At 36.3% G+C, this 13,866-nt stretch overlaps 2 protein-coding genes across 11 annotated transcripts in view; one reads left to right on the forward strand and one right to left on the reverse strand.

Moving 5' to 3' along the window:
• The window catches only part of LOC129739376 (uncharacterized), a 249,532-nt gene that overhangs the window by 160,096 nt on the left and 75,570 nt on the right, over positions 1–13,866 (forward strand). The window lies entirely within an intron of this gene.
• Positions 1–13,866, reverse strand: part of LOC129739375 (translation initiation factor IF-2-like) — a 73,481-nt gene that overhangs the window by 46,155 nt on the left and 13,460 nt on the right. For all 5 annotated transcript variants that reach the window (XM_055730790.1, XM_055730791.1, XM_055730789.1 and 2 more), the window contains exon 2: positions 1,421–1,606. In XM_055730790.1, the coding sequence (XP_055586765.1) occupies positions 1,421–1,586 (166 nt within the window). In that variant the 5' untranslated portion in view covers positions 1,587–1,606. The remainder of the gene's footprint in view (positions 1–1,420; positions 1,607–13,866) is intronic.

The raw sequence follows: 13,866 nt of genomic DNA on the forward strand, positions 1-13,866 counted from the left end.
TTTTCGTGTTATGTTGAAGTTTCCGTTATTCGATCCCATTCCCTTTTTTATTGAAGAAGAGTTGGGTACAAGACATGCCCTTGGATAGAAAATATTTTACAGAATCTATTCACATAAAAAAATGCGTAGGTACTACCTACAAACGATTTAAAGTTACTGTAAATTAAAATAAACGCAATGAGTATGCTTGTGTCGAATACTTCTGTCCATCAGTGTATCTATTTTTGACGTTTTCAAAAAATCAATCAAACAAGATAATACAGCAAAGCCACCAGATATTAAAAATATTTCTAAAATCAAATTGTTTTTGGTGTTTTTTTATTTGGAATCCAATTCTGATAAACTGGTAAAATATATTGCCTTTATTATAAAATGTCGAGAAATTAGTATGTATTAGGTTAACTGCAGGTCAATTTTCCCAAAACAAATATTTTGGAACAGCATTGAGAGGTTACATCAATCATAGTTTTTCACCTTTTATTGAATATAACACCACGGTATACTTTCTTGTGAATGTTGAGCCTATATTCAGGCGATTTTCCCCTGGAGGAATATGATCCTCATCAGTTTCGATTTCGTTTTTTCGGAATTTTAAGCATCTACGGCTTATTCATCCCCTTTGTTTCGATTTCCTTGGTGATAACAAATATCGTTATTCGGCTCGATAATTAACAAAGCCTATTTTTTACGATTATGTTTCCCTTAAAAGCTAAATATTATCATTGCAAGTCACGCAGCATTAATGTTCATGAAATATTTGTCAAAAGATTAAGCTGCCTGCATTGATTTATCGTCTTAAATTATAAATATTATCATTCATTTGAAAGTGACCATCGCCTGTGTGAATTTATTCCGCAAACTTGATGAACTCCTATAGCCAAGGCACACAAGAAGCGCTAGCGAGCAACGGGAGGGCACGTCCCGATACAATTAGCACAATTTTTGGAAACGAATTGGGAAATCCCCACCGGCAATAATTTATGCAGAGCCCCCAGAATCACGATAAAAGTTGTCACAAAATTTCGAAACGTGTTTCAAGAGATACAGTTGGAGATCCCTTTCCTCTGTTTTGTTCACTTGATTGGTTAACATGCCAGATGTTTTATCTTCTCCGATTGAAAAGTTTGTAGGTATTTCAACAAAAAAAAAACTTTCTGTCTGAGAGAACGAATCATAATTCAAAGTGGATCTTCAGCGGATTTCAGCAAAAAGATTTTTTTATATTAAAATGTTGCATTATATGTATGTAATGCCCAGTTGACGGTACCAACTGCACCCTAGGAATGTTAACCGAATAGTCGTCGCTGGCCACTAATAGTAATAAGCACCTAGTGCCTTTTTGCAAAAGGTAACCGACCCATTAATTATGTTGAATTCTTAAAAATCCTCTGGAAGCCACACCGAGTTTGGCGGTACTCACCAAAATAGCTTGAATAATCTGCTTCACCTTTTTGCACATCAACTTCCTCTGGTCGTTCGAAGCTGGTCGCCACCGGAAGAAGCAATGCCAGTAGTAGAGCGCCGTAATAGAAGAGCATGGTCACATGGCCGTGGACATCCGATTTCCATGGAAAGTACCACCGCATCGGGGCTCTGCCTTGAAGCTCTGCAGAGAAGTAAAATAAAAATAAAACAAACATATCATTGCTGCTGTTTGGCGCCAGTTCTCGAATAGTTGAAAACTCTCAAGTTCAGCCTGCTAGCTATGGTAGACGCTGAGAAACTTAACATTGCTCCATGAATTCACACGGCATCGTTGTGATGATTTTCCCAACAAAGTTTCGGTTATTGTCCGTAGACAGCAGTAGGGCTCATCAATTCTAACAATTCGCCGCTGTGATTTATTTAGTTAATTCGCAACACCAAGATTTTATCGCTCGCGTACAAATTAGATATTTTTTTATACACTTATAAATCTGCATGTGAATGACGAAGGAGATACACATAATGGCAAAAAAAATCACGAATGTTAAAGTGTTATTCTTTCTGTCTCAAAAAGAAGTCTTAAATTAAAATTATTGTCAAATCTCAGGGTTACAAAGGGATGTTGAGGTTTTGCATTTAATGAGATTCATACATCATACATATTTGATCTTTGATGATAACGTTATTATGCCGATTGAATTGACAGGCTGTGAAAACCAAAATCCCATTGTTGGTAATATTGCTTTCAAAAAATTGATGGGGGAGATAAGGGTAATAGCCATATTAAGAAAAACGCTTATTTAACCATAGAGAACAGCTATAATATGTGAATTACATCATTGTTTCGTGTTCAGACACTCAAAAGTCTATTGCCTAATTGGATGAAACTTGAAAAAGTAGATGAAAACGTTTAAAAATGCATTTTAAATTTTTTTTGCCGAAAGCTGAAACCCAGTCACTGTAGGGGCATAATGAGAACCCCCCCTGGGGCAGTATAAGCATCATTAATCGGGGCACGAACAGCTCGAAAGTACTTGACGTGGATTCAGTTTACAAAACTTTTAAACTAAAAACTCGGTTTTCTCACGTCACAACTTTAAAGAGGCAAACTATAGGGAGTCCCATTATGTCTAAGCATGATTTTGGTACAAGCCTGCTGATTTCTGATGACGATTTAAAAGCTGATTTCTGCAAGGTGTTGTTGTTTACAGTTTAACTTTAAACTCTTTGTATAGTGTGTAAGCTCCAGTTTTCATAATTTTCGCGAAAAAGAAAGCATTTTTCCGGAAAACCGCGAAAATATCGTGCACAAATGGTGCACTTTCCCCAACAATTCGCTGAGTAAGAATTACGATTTGAGCGGTCCCAAATTAGGTTCCTAAGTATGAAGAGGACAAAAACCGTTGGACAAAACTTTGAACCGGAAAGTATGCGTGCTTGCGCCAGTAAGACAACTGACGGCGAGAAGGAGACATAAATATTACCGAAAAATTCGGTAGAAAGGCAATTGTTTGGCTTAGCCATATGTAAGTGTGGCATGCGTTCCGAGCTGTTCGTGAACACTGATACAATGAATACATCTGTTTACGTCCGAGAGTGATTGAACCGTGTCGCCTGCTGCCAATGATCCGCAATTATGATTACCCAGTACTGTTTTTGTGTGATTTTCCATCAGTTCACAATTCAAAGGACACAATGGCTTGGTACCAATCCAACAAAAGAAGAGAGGACCTTAATGGGTTAAATTCCTATGCAAAAAGTACTGAATAAAATGATTTCGCCAAATTGTCCTCAAGCAAGACCGATTGAAACTCTTCGGGCTCATACCCCAAGCAAACAAAAGTCTCATATTTACTTGAATGAAGACTTTGAAAGTTACATATTGGCTAATAAAGAGAATCAACTGCCCAAATCCCTTGAGTGAACTTAATGTACTCATAAATGAACTTGAAAGCTGCAAAAGTGATTAATATGTACGTTGTATGTGACTTATTTTGCCCAATTCCTTTGAGTGAACTATACGTACTGATTGATGAACTTGAAATTGCAAAAGTGATTTATATGTACGTTGTACGGGACTTAAGTCACATAACGGTCCCAAATGTGCTCAAAACGGGATTTGGTAAGTCACAAAAAGTTCATTTAAGTGCTTTCAAAATCATATCACCACTTCGAGTTTTAGTTTCAGTTAGAAAAACATGTAGGCGTGGTTATGTGGTAGCGTGTTCGATTCTCACCACGAATTTCGGGGTTCGATTCCAAAGCCGGGCAAGTTTTTTTCAATAAGTTATTTGTACTTGAGTGACCATTCTGACGCGATACCCAAATGTACACAGTATTTATAATTACATGTTATAACCTGCAAATAATTGGAACAAGTTTCTTCTACTAAATTTACATGACTTATGACGTAATATAAATTCCCGAAAAGAAAAAAAAAATACATTGTGAACTTACATGACCATAACAATGAAACCGTTCCGGTTCATTTAAGTTTTTGAATCATTGTTTTATCAACTTCTAGCCATCAGCCTCGTAACAAAGGATGACAATGATTAAAAAGATATTCATAATGGTTTACCTAACCGAAATCCACGAGCTACAGATTTAAAACGGCATTTTCTTGGCGCATCAAATCGAAATTGCTCTTTATCGGTCCACCGTTCGGTGTTTGTTTGTGAAACGATTCTGGTACAGTGTGTATCTGAATTGTTTTTTTGTAGTTTCGTTAAAACTTTTTGGATGGATGATTTTGAAAACATTTTTTTCATTTTTTTTCCAAAAGATAGCACGAAGTTTTTTGGATAATATTAGATTGATATTTGTTCGTTGTACATTAAAATATTCTTTGAAAAATGATGGAATGTGAGATAGGGGTAATGAAATTTGTCTTTTTTTTTTGTTTTAATATTAAACATTTGACAACGATTCACTTGAATAAAAATCTATGATCCTGATTTTATTTGAATTTAAAAGTTTATTCTTAAATTCAAGAATAAAAAGAAAAAAAGCTTTCTTGTGCTGAAATTTTGATAACAACAAATTGAGAATATTATTGACCTTATTCTGCAATATGTGATTTAAACCTTAAGTATGACTTCTTTTCGTGCCATTCATTTTTAATGGTAAGATTTTATATCAACCTAATCGGTTAAAGTTATTCTTATATTTAAAAATATAGAATAAGGAACAAGAGGTGAACCGTAGCTTTGAACAAAATATCACTTCTATCCAATAAAGTTCCAGAAATTTTATCGAGTAATATAATATTTTTATTTTTTTTCCAAAAAGGCAATAAAACATAATTTATAAATGTTGTGAACAGTTTTAAAAGAATTTCCTTTTTTTATATAAAAATCCGCAACTATTAGACACACCCTGTGTGCGACTGCAACGTTTTTAATTCCAAACATCGTTTCAAACAAAAGTCATGTAAAAATACAACAAATTGATCCGAATGAGAAACGCATGGTTTTTTTTTCAGGGCTGCTTTATAATATACAACACATATGACTGAATTTTACATGAAATCAAACGTTACATGAAATGTAAAGCTCAGATTTTTTTCTGTGTAGGAAATGTAGAAAAGACGCAAATGAACAATTTGTCCTATTTGGAACCCAGCACGTGGCATCATGGTGGCGCCATGTTCTGAACATAGTGAATAATCAAGAGAAGGTGATATGAACCGAAGCCAAGGGTATGCAGTTGAAATAGAAAGAGAATTTTTGGCTCATTTTACAATATTTTGGAAGCTGATTTCAAAGGCCGGTAGAAGCTGAATAGAAATTCATTAAGAACTTGAAAGTATCAATAAGAACTTAAATTTTGAATTCCATAGAATTATGGGGCTGAGTAAGCTTTTTTGTACCTGTTTCAAAGGACTTTTGGTTGCTTGAGACAAAATCGTATTTTGAGAACACATTTGAAATCTGCAGATTTTATCAAAAACTTTGCATAAAACTGGAAAAAGTTGTCATAATCGTCGCTAATCAGTCTAAGTAGAAGCTATTGAGTAGACTTCGATCAAAAATTCGATCACTGGCCTATGATTTATTAAAAACAATTTTTTTTATTGATTCACTTTTAAAGAAGACTATGGAGAACATATAGGCGAAAAATCCTCTTCAATATCCTCTAAAAGTATTTAAATTACAAACTAAGTACTTGAGTTCAAATTTTTAGAATTTAGAAAAGTGAATAAGAAATCCAGTAAGGAAACCACATGAACATAAATATAAGTACACGCACAAACTATAGCTTTCAAAGCGATGTGTCAACCCGAAATCAAGTTCCGAACAAATGTCCGTTAAAGATCTTGACATGTTTTATGCATGGGACGGATAATAAAGTGGTTTCCACATAATATCCAGAACAGCTTCTGAAACCCTTCCGCTAAAAGCATCCCATACACACCGAGTTTATTCATTAATTTGTCAAACCGAAAACGTCAACCCGAAGACGAAGAAGAGGTAGGTTCTGAATAGACATTTACAACGGCCATTGAATGAGCTTCACGGAAACCGAGGGTGTCATAATTCTGGACCGAAGACGTATATACATACTCGTACCTCTAAGAGGAGGTAAGTATCTTCCTAGTTTCGCATCAACTCAACGGAGAAGACACGCTCTTTTTCCTCCATATCCCAGAAACGCTTCCGATTTCCCACCGAAAGTCACACATTGTAGGTTCCTAGCTTCTTCGGTTGTTGGAGTACAATACGATCTGATGAACTTTGTTCTCCTTCTACTGGGCACCGTAAATGTGATGGTGTGGTTGCTGATGCTGGTGCGGCATTATGCCAAAAACTGACTTGGGGTGGTCAGAGAGCAAAACTTCCTCGGATGGGCTAGCAAACTGAAACTGAAACAGAGAACAGAACCTCCCCGCCGAAATGTTCCCCATGAATGATAGTTTGGCGATGAATAGACAGATTCTTACGTTGTAGGCCACTTACTTGTTAAACACTAACTATCGGCTCAATTGAAACTTTCGGAATAGACCAGCCAGAGAGTCATGATTTCAAGAAACGAGAAGAGACGGTAAAGTTTATCAATTGATTTTTTGCTGTCTGTAAACTTTATCAGGACTTTAAATGGATATTTTAAATGAGTTGGGTGGAATTGAACTTCATTGAATTTCCTTGTGCACTCTAACTTGGTTTGATGTTTATTTACTTTGAAAATATTGATTGAAGGGCAAATTAAGTCAAAGTTTTATTATATTTGAAACAGAGCCTGATGATAAACATAAATTAAAACTTCATTTTGACCGTTTCACAAAACATGAGTGGTTGATTTAAAACAAGAGGACAAATTTGGTTTAATGAACTTTTACAAAAAAATTTTTTTACTGTTACTGTTTTATTCTTAAACCTTAAACCGCAAACGAACCCATGTAATGATTGAAGTTTCATTTTGTACTCTTAGCCTTATTCAGTACTGTAAACATTTTAACCTATTTTAATGCATCTAAATATGATATTAAATCACATTTTTACACTATTTAAACAATTAAAACTATTGGAAAAACAGTTGCCTAAAATTTTGAAATGGAAATTAATACAGTTTTCTTTGTTGCCATTTTTTACTCCATAGATTGCAGTAGATTTGAGTACAGAATTACTTGAAATTTCACACTTACTTAGAAACTTGCGAATTTATCCTTCCCAGCGGAGTTTCAATCTGCTCAAAACACCCAGTAGATTTCAATATATGTTACCCATATTTATTAAAGGCATTGACAAACGTGACTTGGAAGCTATTCAATAAAGTTTGGTCACTTCTAAAGTTTATAATTAAGCAGAAAGGTAAGATAATTGATTCACCAAGCTTATTGACACATAAATATTGAGGTTCTGGCCAGATTTCAAAGTAATCAAAGGTCAAAAAGGTTGATTCGAAAATAATAAAAATTCACACAAATAATATATGGCATATATTCGAAGCAAAAAAAAACATGATTTCGATTATAAATGGTTTACACCTTATTGTATATTATGTGCTTAGGTGTAGTACCGAATATAACAATCCGTTATGACACTTTTTCAATCCAAAATCTAACGAAAAACTTATGACAATTTATTCATTATGGCCAGAAGGCATTTAAACACCAATTGCAGTAATTTTTTGTTTTGTTTTCATCTAGTTTTACACCTTTTCTGTCACTTAAGCTTATCTAAGAAAAAGCACAAACTGGCTAAAGGGTGATACGGTCGAAATTCGGTCAAGGGAAAACACGTGTAAATCGGCGAAATCGTTTATTAAAAAAATCAAATTAAGTTTCTTTTTCAAGTTTAATAAGCATAAAATTCAGGAAAAATATTCAGTAAGGCTTTCGCTTTTCCAAATCCCAATTACCGGGCCTTACGCTTAACCCCTGCCAACAGATTTTATACAGCCACCTTGTCCACCTTCTTCGCCGCAGAAAGCCAGTTTGCCTTGAACTGCTGCTCGTCCTTAGCAGTTTTTTGGTCTTTTTTAGGTTCCGCTTGACATTAGCCCAGTATTTCTCAAGCTCTGGCGTGTTGGGAGGGTTCTTGTCCTTGGGAACCACCTGCACGTTGTTGGCGGCGTACTACTCCATGGCCTTTTTACCGTAATGGCAAGATGCAAAATCCGGCCAAAACAGTACGGAGCAACCGTGTTTCTTCCGAAAAGGCAGCAGACGTTTATTCAAACACTCTTTCACGTAAATTTCTTGGTTGACAGTCCCGGAAGTTATGCTGCTTTTCAAGCCACAGGTACAGATGGCTTGCCAAACCAGATATTTCTTCGCAAACTTTGACAGTTTCATGTGCTTGAAAATATCTGCTATTTACCTTTCCCCTTCCTTTTTCCGTATAAAACTCTTGTCCCGGAAGCTGCTTGTAGTCGTCCATTACCACGCAGTCAAACTTCGTCAGCATCGTCGTGTACAGCCTCCGGGATCGTCGTATTTTGTTTATCATCGCGATTTGGAGTCACTACCTTCTTGTAAGTCGATAGTCCGGCTCGTTTTTTTGGCTCGATGCACGGTTGTAGACGATACGCCCAGCTTATTTGCGGCATCTCGGAGAGAGAGGTTAGGGTTTCGCTTGAAACTACCGGCAACTCTCTTTGTCGTCTCAGCGGCTTCCGGTTTTCGATTTCCCCCCGATCCAGACTTCCTGGCTGTCGACAAACGTTTCCCAAACACTTTAATTACATTTGTAACGGTTGATTTGGCAACTTTCAGCGATTTTGCCAGCTTTGCGTGCGAGTAGTTCGGATTTTCGAGATGCGCGAGCAAAATTTTGATTCGCTGCCCTTCTTCCTTGGACGGCATTTTGAATTCCAAAATCAAAATAGGAGCAACATTCTACACACACACCTTCAAAATGAGGGGTGTTCAGGTTTTTTAAATGCAAAATTGAAAGAAATACGTCAAGTAGATATTGACAAATTTTGACCGTATCACCCTTTACATACAATGAAAGTAGGGATACCATACGTACTCTTTTTTTAGGATTTGTATAGCGACCCACCACACTCCCCCACACCAAAAGGCTCAGTTGAGCCCCCTGGCAATGGATGCTTTCTGTTCTCAGCATGCTCGACAGCAAAAAAGAATATGAAAAATAACTAAACAAGAGCAAAATTTACTCATGGTGAGAACATAAGAAAATATTTACATAATTCGGATAAAACGAACAATACTATATATGTACTAAACTTACAACATGAATCTCAGTGGAAAAAGATTTCCTTTTAAAAGATCCATTTAATTAAAAAAAATTATCATACAAGAGAAAAACATTAAAACTAGATGTTATTAAACCAATCATTTACAAAGCAAATATATAAACATTTTTACTAGTAAATTAAAATAAAATGGTAAAATATAATTGAAGATTAAAACGTATCCAAAAACTTCCAAGGTCTTTTGGTTTAAATCTGAAGTAGTTCTTTGAGGTGACGTATGAGCTTAGGTTTGAAAGAGTTTCGGTTGTTAGTAGTTTTCAACACTTCTGGAAGATTCTGCATTGACCTCTTTGCTTAAATCGAAGGCTCAATTAACTGTTTAATGACAAGTAAACTTAGATGATTTGGGGTCATTTTCATATAGGACTTTTCGTTGAAAAAACTACTCTGATCGGTAATACTTTTCTAAAACTGAAGTCCACCAGCCCTCTTTAATACGCTGTTTTCAGAAATGCATCTTCCAGATGTGAACTAATCTGTGAAGACAATCATCCCCTTTGAGCATACTATAAATACCCAAATAGTAGACCATGTGCATCTTGCACAAATTAGAAGCGCACTAATCGGGAATAATATTCAGGCAGGATGAAAATATATGCCTTAATAAAAGAAAACTGATGTAACACATTCAATGTCTTTAATTTACGCTAGAAATGATTCTACCTATCATTAAAAGTCATTGACTGATGCATTCTAGGAAAATCGTCAGAGTTATTTCCGAGATTGATTTCGTGCAAGCTCAGATTGAGGAACTTATATTATGTATGAGAAAAAACACAAAAAGCATGAATCACATTAGAAGTGAATGCATTAACTATTCAAACAGTACAGATCAAAGAACAACATGTAGGCAAAAAACTTAGTTCAATTAGTTAAATGATATTTGTACGATTTCATTCAACCGAAAGCCACAAAAAATTCAATCCTCCCGTTGTTGTTTGATGACACATGGCAGAGTCTTCTTCTATTCGATAGGTCATTTAGCCATTCTATCGACGATTCCTTGACTGGCATCCATTCGTTGGTTTGCTAGTTTTCTCGCTCTCTGGCCATCACCGGGCTGTCATTGTCGGTAAAGTTCAAGTGGCTAGAGATGAGCCGTGATTGCAACATCATTAGGTTTTGTGCATTGTGGTGCCTATCAGGTCGCTTTTTTACCATTTTTAACTATCACCGTCAAATTTATCTTCAAAGCAAATCATTCATCTGGAAGCAAACGTGGATTATAAAATGTTTGCTGACTGAAAAAACGACTGATGATTCATTCTCAATGTCCCATATCTTCGGAGCGAGATAATCTGTAACGTTTTCAGATGTTTCCTTATTATGGGTTGATTTATTTCTTGAAGTATTTTTTGTTTCATCCAAAGATAGTGGCTTCCAATTACACGCTGTCGAAAGGTTATTCATACCAAGTACTTTATTGCATGCAGTTCCATTAATTTTATCGCAGCTTATTGAGTGGCGCAGAATCTTTGCATATGTTCAATTGGAAGGATTCTGATTTGTTCTATGATTTCAGAAAATCCATTCGAATGGTTTAGTTTAAGTCATTTGGTCGAGATTTGACCAACCGAACCTAACGCCATCATTTTTTCGAGTCTTTTTAGTTCAATACACAAATATTTTCAACTAAAGATGAAATGTGAAGGGCTTGTCAATCAGAATCAGTAGTTAACAATTTGAACAATTAATTCCATTTGATTATTTTTGTATTTTCGGGCTCGAATAAGGGTTCCAGAAGTTTCAAAATTCTCAGTTTTAATTTTTACTAGTGGTGTTCAGTTCGGTCAGGTCGAAGCCAAAGCTTGAGAAAAGTCCAGTAAACTGGCAAAGAAGTCTTGAACCGTTTGTGTGATAATAAAAAACCTAAAAAATCAGACAAATAGGTAGGGGAGAGCGGGGTAACGTGGGCCACTCTAAATATCTCAGCTGTGTGTTGAGATAAAAATCTTAATCCAACTGTCATCGTCGTCGCTTTCCGTAAGCATGTTTTTATATATGTTGCTGACTCATGTCCGTATCATATGCTTCTTTTATTAAACAAGCCTAGAAAAATGTACTTGCATAATTAAATAAGTGACCTTATGACCTTAGTTTTGTCATGTTCTTTCACGTGCGAAAATAATTTTTGATGAAACATCAATAAGTCAGACACGCAACCAATTTGCAAATCATAGCTTGTGGGGAATCGTGGGCCACATTTTGTGGGGTATCTTGGGCGAAATACTAAATTTCCTATCTGCAAAGTATTCTTTTGCCAAAGAAAAAGTTGTGAAAGATATTTTGTCCATCTTTCCAATGCGATAGAGATGAACAAAAATCCTATATAAGGAATTTTTCCGAAACGTTCGCGATCCAGGAATTAGGAAATATTCGATCATAGACAACTCTCTTTTCTATTTCCTCTTCTGAAATTGCTTAAAAATAACTGAAGGAATTATGAAACTTCAGCTTTGGGTCAACTCATAAAATTTGCACGTTATCTTGTCAATTTGGATTTGATGGCTCACGTTTTCCCACAGTTTTTCAAAGTAAAACAAATGCTTTTTTTTTAAAACAGTCAGAACTCGGGAAATTCATGTATTTATAAAATAAACAAAAATGCCTACCCCACTCTCCCCTACATAATGAAATTTATTAAAAAGTAAATGGGTTCCAAAAATATTTGAAAAATGTATTAATTAAAATAAATCTTTCTTAACACAATTTGAAAAAACTGATTTTTTTGCTTTCTTAAAAACCCAACCTGTGCAAAAATCATAGAAACGACAAGAAAACAGGAAGAAAGATAGAAAAACCAATATCCTTTATATGACCTTTAGAAATAATGATGGGATGAAATTATGTTTTTAGCCCAAAAATAATAGAATATAATGAGCTGGATCAATAAATTTGATAGAACAGGTAAAGTTGAATAGGCATGGGGGTCTGAAATAAAAATTCGAAATGGGTACTAATTTTCAACGTAAAATATGTGTTATATCTATTACCCATACCCTCTCAACACTTGGCGTGAGATGTGTGGAGGGATGGCGTACGGCCGGTCTCCGCAAAACAAATCATCACTTGTGCTGCACTTCCCTTCCTCTTAAGAACTACACGGACTTGGCAGGCATCGTTATTGGTTCAAATTAAAGTCTGCAATGACCAAAACTGTACAGTGTGATATTGTTGCTTGTTCCCAGCAATCTTTCACTTAGTTTGTTGTGCAATGTTGATTATTTCTAACCGATCACGGAATGCAACAAGGGTCTCGAAACATGCTCTTAAAAAGTAGAAAAAAATGCATTTTAGGCTTCAAAAAGCCCATGATCACGATTTGAGAAATTTCAACCACTGTGCGGTAGGGGGAAACCACTCTGCTGAAGGGTGTTCGGATCAAAAGTGGTCAACCTAAATTCGCTGTATTTTTTCTAATCATTCATATAAAAAACCTGAACACCCCTCATTTTGTAGGATTGTGTGTGTAGAATGATGTTTCTTTTTGGCTTTTGACATTAGATCTTAAGTTTTCAAAATGGCCTCAGCGCAAAGTCACCCTTTATGCGAGATGTTTTGTACTCTTGTATGACTCGAAGCAATCTGACGATGGAATGTCGATTTATGTCACCCTTTATGCGAGATGTGTTGCAGTCTTATTTATTATTTATTTATTTATTATAATTGAATTTATCGAACATAAATGTTTTGTTGATACTTACGATTTTCGGATCCTGTTGGACGATTCCGTTGCGGAACAACTTTGCTCCTCCATTGGGAAAAACCAAAACCACATTGGTTTGTTTTGGTTTCTTTTTCTCTTTTGGTCGGTCAATTCGCATACTGAGAACAATAGCGTTTTGACAACCAATGATCATCGATGATGATGACAACAATACAAATGTTGTCATCATACACGATCAACTTAGCCAACACAACATGTGGTTCAGAGTAACCTAGCAGTGTTGGCAGTTAATTCTGAGAGGATATCTCAGAATCCAATAGAAATTAAGAACTGATTCTGAGTTTGGGAATCAGTTAGTTTTAAGCGACAAGATGATAATCGCTATAGGATTAAGTTATTGTATAAGGACTTGACGAAGGAAATAAACAATGTTTAACTCAATTCCAACACAAACATGCGTTATTCTCTCATACTTTAACAGGTTATGGGCCCAGATCCGTCTGGTTTGGAATAGAAGAGTTAGTGTGAGAGGGTTACTCTCAAGTTTTGGAAAATTTAACTTGTGGTTAGCAAGTTTTGGAGCCATCGAGTCGTCGCAGAGGTCAGCCGAGATCAGCCGAGATGTCCCAGGTGCCCAAGAAGGAGTCGAGGTCGGTCAAAAATCCCGAGGAGCCTGCAGCCAAAGTAGCCAGGGAATGGTCCGTTTCCGAGAGGGTTACTCTCGACGCCGCCAGTGACCGAGCCCGGGAATGGTCGTCTTCCGAGAGGGGTACTCTCGGTGCCGTCACCAATCACGCTGCGGCTAGCATGCGTGATTTTATTTTCGACGGCCGGGAGGAGCACTTCGCATCATGGAAGTGGAGGATTGAGCGCAGATTAGTCGCTAAAAATCTAATCCACACCTTGGTGCGAACTCCCGACGAAGACGACTGCGCCGTTCCGAGAAAGGAGCCGGCAGAGGAGGAACATCGAGTTGTAGCCCTCCGGAAAAGGCAACATGATGATTCCGAGGCGCTGGATGAGATAATTATGGCCGTCAATAATGCCGTACT

Source organism: Uranotaenia lowii, chromosome 1, assembly GCF_029784155.1.
Source record: "Uranotaenia lowii strain MFRU-FL chromosome 1, ASM2978415v1, whole genome shotgun sequence".
Classification (NCBI taxonomy): Eukaryota; Metazoa; Arthropoda; class Insecta; order Diptera; family Culicidae; genus Uranotaenia; species Uranotaenia lowii.